At 30.8% G+C, this 11,566-nt stretch overlaps 2 protein-coding genes across 6 annotated transcripts in view; one reads left to right on the forward strand and one right to left on the reverse strand.

The window, feature by feature from the left end:
* COG5 (component of oligomeric golgi complex 5) overlaps positions 1 to 11,566 on the forward strand; it is a 183,936-nt gene that overhangs the window by 48,868 nt on the left and 123,502 nt on the right. The gene's annotated exons all lie outside the window — the stretch shown is intronic.
* GPR22 (G protein-coupled receptor 22) lies at positions 2,824 to 10,270 on the reverse strand. 5 transcript variants are annotated; one of them, XM_006774872.2, is made up of 4 exons: positions 9,809 to 9,896; positions 8,617 to 8,884; positions 7,854 to 8,061; positions 2,824 to 6,216 (listed from the first exon to the last, which is right to left on the reverse strand). In XM_006774872.2, exon 4 carries the CDS (start codon positions 6,188 to 6,190, stop codon positions 4,892 to 4,894), a length of 1,299 nt encoding a protein of 432 aa, XP_006774935.1. In that variant the 5' UTR covers positions 6,191 to 6,216; positions 7,854 to 8,061; positions 8,617 to 8,884; positions 9,809 to 9,896; the 3' UTR covers positions 2,824 to 4,891. The 5 variants fall into 5 exon arrangements, with proteins under 5 accessions (XP_006774935.1, XP_006774934.1, XP_006774937.1 ...); XM_006774871.2 differs by lacking the exons at positions 7,854 to 8,061; positions 8,617 to 8,884 and adding an exon at positions 10,191 to 10,270 and having other exon boundaries at positions 9,809 to 10,055; XM_006774874.2 differs by lacking the exon at positions 7,854 to 8,061.

An 11,566-nucleotide genomic window follows, 5' to 3' on the forward strand; every position in this document is an offset into this window, starting at 1 on the left:
CATTTGCTCCAGCTCTGTGGCCATGGCGACTGGAAGCAGGTATCTGGGGTTTATTTACCTTCTATAATTGAAACTTTGTTGCCTTGAGAGGAGGCAGCAGTGGCTGGGAAGCTTGGCTTCCTCCATCACTGGGGCAACCAAGCCTCCTGCTTGCTCCAGCTCTGTGACCGCCGGCCGCCATCTTGGTTGGGTTGATTTGCATATAGTCGCTCTGATTGGCTAGTGGGCATGGCTTAAGGCATAGCGAAGGTATGGTCAATTAGCGTCTTTGTCTTTTATTAGTGTACATTATTAGAAAAAAGCAAAGGATATTTACATTTTTTACTTTAAATACCTTGACATTTTTTCGTTATATTTCTAATTTTTTATAATTAAAAGATTACTGATGATGAAAATATGTTTAATGGAAAAATGGAATAAACCAATATATAAAATTATAGTATTTTAAAACATCAATTTAAAATTTTTATTTTGAATAGTTTCTAATAACTAGAACATTCTTAAATAATATTATTGATTTTATTTTAGTTGAATTTGCTGCTTTGCCAGAAATGCATTTTTCTTTTAGCTCTTTTTATTTATGTACTTTATACAAAACATAATTTAAACTTTCTTAGTTCATTGAGGCTAATCTTGTTTCTTATGGTTCTTTTTATAACCATCTAAAATGATTTAATCTCTTATCCCAGTTGTCTTTCTAGTCAGTAGGCATTCTCTATTGATTCTGCCTTCACATTGCCTGTCACATTTTTGTGCTCCTTTGCAAAGCTACTACCAGGCCTTCATAACCTATCCAGGTGATGGCAATAGTTTCCATCTTCTGTTGTTTTACCCAGCAACAGTTTCGTTTCTCAGCTTCCCGTTACAGTTTTACCCAATCAACTTTTCTACATATTGCTGTTTATTAGTATTATTTGTGTAGCTCATTTCTCATTGTATTATTCCCCTCATCTGATTTCTCTGCTGGCATTAAAGGCCTTCTGCCTTTTCCCCAATGAAACTTACCAGCTGTACTTCTCACTACTGTATAACTTCTAAAGAAAACAATTGACCATTTCCAAAATATGTTTCAGTAGTTTCCCTCAACAGTGCTTTTGTTTATATTGTGTGTGTGTCTTTTAAATAAAAGAATAGCTTATTGCCCTAGCTGGCTTGGCTAAGTGTACAGAACGTCGGCCTGTGGACTGAAGGGTCCTGGGTTCGATTTCGGTCAAGGACACATGCCCAGGTGTGGGCTTGATCTCCAGTAGGGGGTGTGCAGGAGGCAGCCGATCAGTGATTCTCTCTCATCAATGATGTTTCTATCTCTCTCTCCCTCTCCCTTCTCCTCCCCCCCCCCAATAAAACATCAATAAAAAAATATATTTAACAAAAAAGAATAGCTTATTGATTTTTAGAGAGTGAGGAAGGGAGAGGGAGAGAAAAACATCGATATAAGTGTGACATCATTTGGCTGCCTACTGCACATCCCCCGTAGGGATTGAGCCTGAAGATAGGCATGTGCCCTGACTGGGAATCGAACCAGCAACTTTTCAGTGCACCGGATGGTGCCCAACCAACTGAACCACACCAGCCAGGACTGTTTATATATTATTTTTAAATCCAACATAATTTCTTTTTCTTACGTCTATTAACTTTATTCTTTTTGTAGCATTTATCACATTCTACCTTTAGATAGATATTCCTATACTGTTTATTACCTTGATTCTAGATTTTAAGCTCTGAAGGTAATGACTCTACTCCATATGAATATGAGTATTTGCTGTAATGCCTTCCACATTGTAAGAATTAAAGTGTTAATTGCATTACAAAGCTTACTTAAATGTGCAGTCATAAAATGTAAGAAAACAAAAAGTTTTATTGACTTTTACAAAGTAGTCTTGAAATTACAATGCTGACTAAAGCGCTACTAACAACCTATTTTCTTTCACTTTTTAGGTTTTCACTTTTAAGTCTAATCTCAGTTAAATTTCCAAAAAACTGAGATTTCGCTGTAATTTTATTTGGGGTATTAAAAAATAGACCACATACCTAAAAATTGACTTACGATGAGTCAGAAGTACAGAACTATTATCAATGCCATATTTTTAAAAAGCATAATTGTAAATAATTCAATTTTCATAATAGGTTGACCATCTGTTGGGGCTAGTTGGTAGAATAATAACCTCCTTAAAGTAACAAATCAAACAAAAGAGAAAAACCACAGTTTCATATCTTGTTGAGCTCATCTTCAGTTAGTTTTTACAATAATACTTCTTATTTTTATAGTTTTGAAGAACCAAACCAGTTAACTAATAGAAATTGATAACTTTGCTTGTGGTTTGTGACATATGGATAGAAAAAAACATAATTTTAAGAAGGATTCACACATTGAATTTACTGTTACTTCTGTTTCTTTGGCATTAAAAAATTCATTCTAACATGCAAAATTACCATTAATGCTTTTTTTGTTAAAGTTACTTGAAATAGAAAAATTTATACATGGTGGTGAAAGTCGTCATAAGGGAAAAAAATTTTCACCTTTTCATAGAACAAACATTTAACAAAAACATTTTTCTATTTCTCCTCTCATTTAAGCTGCGGTAATTGCAAACATGTGTGTCTTTTTTTAAAAGCTAAACTTATAAATATAATTTTGATTAATATATTATTTAACATTAAAAAGCTATTAGAAATTGTCTGGTATGTATGATTTTTCTTTATTGTAAGTTAGTGGGTATGCTTTTGTTTACCTGATAGATCCTTATTGGTTGGCAAAGATGCTTGTTAATTGTCTGTTTCAATGTCAGGTGTAGAAATAATAACAGTTAGAGGGCAACATTCTAATATTTGCCATTTATTTATTATTTTGATAGATTACTTATTACAGAGAACAAGAGAGCTTGAAAGTAGTTTAGGCAAATATATTAGAAAAGCGTTTTTTTAACTGAGTCCTTTGGCATATGTATAGACTTGAGGGTTAAAAATATTTAAAACACAAAGTGTTTTCTCTTAATATGAAAACTCTAAAAATAGTTGAATTTTTATTAAGTTTATAAAACTAAATACTAAAATTTTAACTTATGCTTGGAAGTCCAACTATGAAATAAGTTTAAAATTTTTAAGTTAATATATTAGCAGATATTTTATGCCAAATATATTTATCAAATGAAAATTGTCTTAATATCTTTGTTTATGAATTCTTAATTTGTCTTCCAGGTTTCAAGAAATAAGTCCTATGGTATATTTTGTCAAATAGCATTTCTTTAATTTTATAAAAGAGTAGAAAATAAGTAGGAAGAAAATAATTTCAGCTTTGCCAAGATTTGACATTGTTAGCATTATTATCAGAGGTAAATGAATTTGTTGTGTAACCTCAGGGAATTCAAGTTATTGCATGGTGCTCATTTCCCCAAGAATTAGGGTATTCAGTAAACTTGACTGAATGAATTTCATTTATTTACATAAAAGTAATATATTGTTGAATTGTTTAATATAAAATTTAATTAAAAACGATTTGCTACTTTAGTGAATATAGTGTTAAAAATAGAATAAAAATTATCTAGTTAATAAAATGATAAGGGAGCAAGTATTTGCCCACTTTAAGAAATTTATTGCTGTTTTTCTGATACGGTTATACTTAGTACTCATAAATAGATTATTAGATTATTACAGCTGAAAAATATTTGATAAGAATTCCCAAACCTGATATCTATAGTTAGGATTAGTAATTTCATAATTTTCCAACATGAGTTGATTGGAGACAAAAATGCTTACATTGAATGGTGTAGAGTAAAACAAATTGACTGGTTTATTTCCATTTTAATGATTTTCAGAGTGGAAATAGAACTACTGTATTTTGAAATATTTGGGAGTTACGGGTAGGGTAGTAACATTGTGTAAATTTTATTACTGTAAAGTTGCTATATATCTAAAATTAAAAATAGTTGGCTTTGTTAACTTTTCTACAATAGTAGAGTCCTTTTTTTCTCCCTGGTATTCAGATTTTAATAATTAACTTTTATTACACAAAAGGACCAACTTGAATAAAGTTATTTTAATACACTGTTTTTGCCAGCAGACTATATTAATTCCAAGCATTTGGCTTAGACTGAAGCAAAGTGAGAAAAGGAAGAATGAGGCTGGTGCTTTAGTTTTCTTCCTTCTCTTTATTATCAGTTCATTTGTATAGTATAGGCATAATGCCCTTGTTTTTAGAATGTCAAACTCTTTTCCATAATAAACTTGAATTTAAAAAGTTTCTCTATCTTGGTGTGAAATATAGGTTATTTGTTTTTCTTTCTTGAATATTAAAATTTTGATAAACCTTACAATTTTTACATTTAAAAAAAGGATAAAGTTTTATACATGGTTCATTATTTTTGGTGCATCAAATATTACAGCAAGTTGACTATATCAGAAAACAATATAGTGGTACAGAAAATTCTGGATTGTTTTGATTATTTGGAGCTGTAATTTCGGTTCTTACGTTAAAATGCTATTCCAGTTGACATATAAATATATCTATAGTTTGTGGCTTAGAAACAATATACTTTACAAAAGAAAAAAACAAGGATACAAATGTGTCAGTTATATTTTTAAGTTATAGACTGTTTTAAGGCTATGTATTTATTATTTAGAAAATATGACTTACATGAATATCTTCTGATGGACATAATATTGACAAAATATACATATGATATTACTTTAACAAACTGCCATGCAACAAATACATTAATTTATGAAGAAATTGAATATATATGACCTAATCTAATCTTGACATTTACATTGAAAATTTACAACATAACCAATACTTAAAATGTTTTTTTCTTATATTTGGCAGTAATTTTACTTTTTTACAATTTAAATTTAAAACTTCTGAATGTGGATTTGGTAAAACTTAGACTTTTCCTTAGTCGGTGACAACCTGAGGTACTAAACATTTTTCTCTTACTTCACTGTCTTCAAAGGTAATTTTGTTTCTTTTAGGATCTATCCAAGAGTTGTGAATTACAGCATTATTAGGCATGGGATCAGCTTCTACTATGGAAACAACTCGCTTTTTCATTTTACTTTTCAAGACCTTTTGAAATTTTTGTCTTGTGAATGCATATAACAGAGGGTGAAATATAGTTGTTCCATAAGCCATGACTAGAAAACACAGCCTTAATTTTACTAAAAGGTCACTTGGGCCTAAACATAAAATGGTGGTATTTAAAACAGAAATTGGTGTCCAGCAGAGAAGAAATGTAGAAATAATCAATAAAGACATTCTGAAGACTCTTTTTTGCCTTTCTCTGCGTTCACGGTGTCGTTTCACAGCTCGCCGGAGGGCAATTATTACAGAGACTGAAGTTCTTACACCAAAGACTACATTTCTCCCACCACTGCTTTGTGACATGTCTGTAGTCTCATGTTGCGTGGTTAGAGAAATAGTCTTTTTTTTTCTTGCTTTCTTCTTCTGTCCTGTTGAAAATCTGGTACCTATTCGAATATTAAGAGCCTGAAGTATTTTGGTGTATGTGATTAACATTACTATGACAGTGAAAAAGAATATTGGAATCTGTACAAGCAGGTGGTAATACATCCCCAGTTCAGTGTAGTATTCATTTGTACTGACACACAAAAGTGTCTTATTTTCCCATGTATTTCCAGTTTGAAGACTGAAAAAATTTACTTCAATAAAGGGAATCAGGAAAGAGAAAAATGAAAAAATCCAAATGGATATCATTAGCATTATCGCTCTGCCCATTGTCAGAATTCGGTTTGCAGGTTTTACAGAGATGTCATATCTGTCCAAAGTGATAGCAAAAACGTTGATCGCTGTTGAGACACTTGCAAAAGATACACAGGCTTCATGGAAACAGCAGATAAGAGCAGTGTTACTTTCCAGTGAAAGCAGAAGGATAACTATAGTTAGAGGAATACATCCCACACAAATTATTACATCAAGTACATGAAGATTCATTGTAATAATGTTACTGACAGAGTTGATTAAGTTGGATTTCATGCAGTAAAGTACCAGTACGGTAAGGTTGCTGCCAAGTCCCAACACGATTTCTAACATGAGAAATCCGGTGAGAGACGCTTGAAAGCTTAATGGGTATGATAGTGTTTGGTACATTTTGGTGTTGATGTCATCAATGTCATCTCGAACTGTAATGTTAGATTCAGACTGCATGTTGATTTCCAGAATGGGAGAAAAAAACATTCTTTTGGAGCAGTTGATTTTTTTCCCTAGAAAGTGAAATAGAAAAACTATTTGATTATTTGGCAATTTAAATGACATATAAAATGTGTTCTTTGTGGAAAAAAACACACCTTTTTTGTGTACTTAGTTTAATTTTTAAGTTTGTAAACTATTAATGGAAAGCAGAATTAGGAAATAGCAAGGTTGCATTATTTTGACGTAAAAGGAAATTGGGTTCTCCCTTTGAAGAAATAACTATATGAGGTTTACTTTTATAGAGTTCATAATTATTTCATACACTGAAAACATTCTACTCATGTGGGTTTTTTAAACTTATTATTTGAGACACAGTATATTTTTTTGTATAATAAAACTGCTTTTAGCCCAGTGTTTTAAGATTTCATTTTAAAGTGTTGTGAGAAGGTGGGAAATAAACATTGTTTTCATTTGTTCTGGTATAATTAGTGAAGGCATAATTATTCCCCTGAGATTTCAAATGAACAGGACAAGTGTTCATTTAGATTAGAAGGTAAATGGTATAGAGTACCAGTTTGCTTTAAATTATTTTGTTCATGTTCTTAATTGTAACTCATATTCACAAGTCAACAGTGTGATTTAGGGATATTTGGAGTTTTCACATAGAATTAGACAAAGGATAGATATTTCACATTTAATCATGAAAATGCTCACTGAACTTGATAGTGAGCAAACTTATATTACAAAAATGGGAAGAAAAGGGACATATGTTAAAGTAAAACGTCACAAAGCTTGGAACAGTAATCACTCCTATGAATGATTTATTTTGTGACCACACCTTCTTGTATCTTGTGGAAGGAGAAAATTGAAATTTAATATATTGAGAAATAGCCATTTTTGAATTGGTTTAAAATACTATATCAGTTGGTTTTATATAAGCAGAAATTTTAAAGTCAAAAAAAAATTTTAGGGGAAAGGAGTATCTGAAGCCCATTTTCTGAGGAATCTTTTAAAGTTTCACATTCTCTCTGGAACCTTTTATATAAATCACCCTGTGTATAATTTTGAGGAAACTTAAAAAAAACCTCTTGCTAATTTATGAAAAGCTATATTTTAATAAATAGAGATTTAGGGTAATTCATAAAACTAATGTCTGATTTTCTGGACAAAACTATCAGTAACCAGTAGTATATTCAGTTAAAATATAAAATCTTCCAACCAACTATATTTCACATTTTGAGTACAGAATTTTGATTGCAAAATCATAAGCATAAATTATAAAGGCTAGTAATTTTCAGAACTTAGGTTAACCTCTTACTTGATGTAACCTTTTATAAGTTCTAGAATACAATCTTATCTATGCATATTATTTTAGGAGTAATATTTCAGAAGCACAAATAAATGATGGCATATTTCTTTTGAGCTTGGTATAAAATATTACCAGAGGCACATATTCAAGAAAGTGAAGGTCTTAGCTAACATTGGAATCCTATAAAAATGGAAAATTTTAAGTGTGTAAAATTTTCAAATTTTCTGAATTCACAGATTAAACATCAGGTCTTTGTCACATCAGTTAGATTTATAAGTAAATACAGTAGAAATGTCAAGTTAGGTGATAATGAAGAAAACTGCATCTCCTTTAGAGCAAGATTCTTTTCTTTTGTAAATGTTAAACGGTGTGATGGGGAGCATGCATCTTCTGACCTACCTGTTTGCTGTTGCCTTATAGGCCTTTTGGTTCACTATAGCAGTTTTTCACAAATTGATGCATGATGTCATTGACAAATTTTGACATGAATTTTTAACTGACAGCAGTGAAGTAGCTGTGTTTTATTTCATGTCTTGTAGGCATTCTTTCATTTTCTCTCCAATACTTCAAATGCATGAATTGTGAGATTTAGTTGGCTGATGGATTTCTAAAGACCAGTAAACAATATTTTTGTTTGTTTTGTCTTAAAAAGTCACAACCAAGCAAAACTTCTTCAAATGATAGGAATTATGATTCCCTTTATGGAAATATATGAGAGCGTCTCTTTATTTTCCAGAACATGTGAAAACAAAAAAGGTTTCTAGCTCCTAAAATGTATTTAGACATCCTTTTGTTACACACTGTTTCTATAGCAGTCTTAATTATTTTGAAATGATTTCTCGATCACATAAACTTGTTTTATATTATAAATCCAGTCCATGTTCTTTTGATAAAAACCATCTGCTATTTAATCTGGTTTGTTTTCATTAGAAGAGGATATATAATTGGTAATAAAACTCCAATGGAAAAATCCTTTAGTAATATCAATTAATACAAGTATCTCAATATTTAGTACAGAAAATACTTGCTAAAGCTTCATTTAGCTTGCTGTTAATATTTGGCATTCTTATTTCGGTAATCCATGTTTCATTGTTTCTTTATGAATCAGTAGCTCCACAATTCTGATATATTAAAGTATAAACACCCTCTTTAAAGTGCTCACCATTTTGTCTTCAGGATTTTACACTTATATCGTTTTTCTTTTTGTGGTTATTTTATATAGCATCTTCTGTCGATGATTACTGTTGATGTGTTACATCCCAGCAGTAATGTAGACCTATTCTCTCTGGTTTTAACTCCTTAGTAACTTAAAATCATATGTTACAAGAATATCCTGCAATTTATAGTTCAGACAGCTAGGTAGATAGATGCTCGGTCAGATGCATTCTTCATATTTTCAGTTGTAAGTACTGAATTAGCTGCTGTGGGCCCTTGTGCAAAAGAAAAAAAAAGGATTAAGAAATAGGGCTTCCTAATAAATTTCCAATGAATTGGAAGTTAGTTTTGTTTATTTTAACACTATATACAGCATTTGTTATCACAGTAAGCAGACTGTATTTTTATAGCCACAGCTTATACATAAATTTAATGGTTTCTTTAATTACAATATTCTCGTTCCCTAACAAGGATTGTAAATTATTTAATAACAGAATTAACATCACAAATATAACCATGAAAGAAAAGCTGTAGTTTTTTAAAGCTGACTGATTTCTGCTCTCATTTTCTAAGCTAACCTGTATTTTCAGAGATTATGAGCAATTAGCTTATATTAAACATGCTGTCATTCCCTCTTCTTTATAATAAATGGAACAATATTTCCAGCTGTAAAATATTGTAACTTGCTACATTATTAGAACATGGTTTGAATTTAATTGATTAAAACAGATTTTATGGTAAGTTATTATAAATTTCCATTGAAGAATTATTTAATTGAAATATAAAAGGTAAACTGAAAAATGTAACTGCAAATTAAATAATTTTTAATAACCATGCCCAATGATAAATTGAACCAAAAATTGAGTAATAAATAATAGCTAAGTAGTAACCCTGGTTCTTTTAAGAAAAATAAGCATTTCTTAAGGAAAACTGTGTTGATGACTTTAAGATTACTTAGTATATTTGAAGTGACTTAAAAGCTGATGTCTTCATAGTGAATTAACAATTAATATTTTTTGAATTTAACATAGCATCCTAAAATTACATATAAAATATTCATGTCTTAAATCTAAAAGATACATGTTTAACAATAAGTAAAATTAAGCAAATAAACTCTTAAAATTCAGGCTATTTTTCAAAGTAATTTTACCCACTATGCCAGTTCAAAAGCAGCTGCATACTATAATAAGGAATCTTACCTCCGCTGAAGATTTGATAAATTCCTGATGTAGTTGAAGCGTTTCCAGTTTTGATTGATTCATTTTGTTCACTTGTTAGGAGAGGACTTGGGAAGAGAGTCATAAACATCTCTTCGGAAAGACCTTAATGAAAATATTGGTCTGTACAGTGCCATTGTTTCAGCAGTACTGCTAATGTATGGAACATGTAGTGCTGCTTAGAGCTGCTGCAGTCTCTCACTCTTCCTCCTGTGGAATCAATAAGCGTCTGAAAATACATAATGAAAGTAATTTAACATGCTGAAGTCTTCCTGTCTCCAGAGACAACATTTTCTAAAAAGGAACGGCACTGCTTGTCAGAGGAAAGCCTATTCTGGGCAGCTTTTGCAGAATGACAGCCTACCTTGTCGCTGCTCTCCACTGCAGAGAGATGCAGTGCATTCACTAATTTTGATTGGTCAGTTGTATCGGGTTTGAACTGTGTTCATATGTATAGCAGGGCTCCCCCCCCACACACACTGTTTTTATATAAGGATGCTTTTTTAAAAACCTATAAGTGGTTGTATGTTGCTCTTAAATAGAACATGAGTAAGTTAGTCCTTTAAAAATATATATTCTGGTTTGCTGTTTATTTATGCCAAACATTAAAATGCATGGGGGGGGGGGTCGCAAAAGAATTCAGTTTGTAAGAGTATGTATTCTTTTAAAAGCCCAGAAAATTGCACTTGAGAATATTTTAGTCATATATGTTTTTGGTTGAGATTCTTTGTTGTACAAATAGAAAGCCACTGCATCTTTACTGTGAACCACATTGAATTTCAACTAGTTTGTTTGTATTCAAGTCATCTTCTCTATGTATTCCAAATTGTGAACATCTCAAGTTGCTAAATGTTTTTTTTAAAAGATCCATTTCTACTAGTATATTCTGTGTATAAAGATTTAATCATGTGCATTACTTTTGAGGTTACTATTCAGTCTTCACGTTTACTAAATCTTACTGATCATTCACCATAATATTTTATTTCAATTGGCTACTTCTATTTTAGTGTATAGCAATCCCCATATTATATATAGCTTTATGCTAATGTTTTGGGGTGAATATTTTGGTAAGGGAAAAAGGAAGTTAGTTACAAGTCTTCATAAATTATAAAACTAAATTATTTTGAGATAGATATGCTATCAAAAGAACAAATGGTATAATACGTAATTAATGTAAAATATTACTTTGAAGTCAGATTTCTATTAACTTTGTTCACCTATAAATAATTCTCTGTTCTCAACATTGAAGAGTATTTTTTTAGACTTGAGTATATAAAGTAGCTGTCTTCTATCTGTTGACAAAATAGAAGACATAATGCAAATTGATTGGATTATTAGGATATTGATATCATCTGTTTCCATTATTTTAGGAATATTAGTGATCATCTTCATTTATTAAAGTGTATGCTAAATTGTAAATTTATAATTAGAATTATTTATAATTTTGAAAAGCAGTGTACATTTTTATAATTTGTTGGTAGTGTTAAAGCTATACAAGGGGTTGGCTGAGTAGTATATGAGTTTTGAATTGCATTTCAGTAGAACTTGAGAGTAATATGGAAAATTTTTTGTGAATTTCTAAAATTTTCTGCACAAGTTTGTGTGGCAAGACTTTGGTAATGCTAAAAATTAAAATGTGTGCCACTTTTCATGCATTTTGAAAGTTAGAGCAAAAGATCTTGTTAAGATGTTATCCATGTTGAACGAGTGTTGTGCATGTGCACAAACTCATTATTTGAA

The sequence above is a fragment of the Myotis davidii genome, unplaced genomic scaffold, assembly GCF_000327345.1.
Source record: "Myotis davidii unplaced genomic scaffold, ASM32734v1 scaffold125, whole genome shotgun sequence".
Taxonomy (NCBI): Eukaryota; Metazoa; Chordata; class Mammalia; order Chiroptera; family Vespertilionidae; genus Myotis; species Myotis davidii.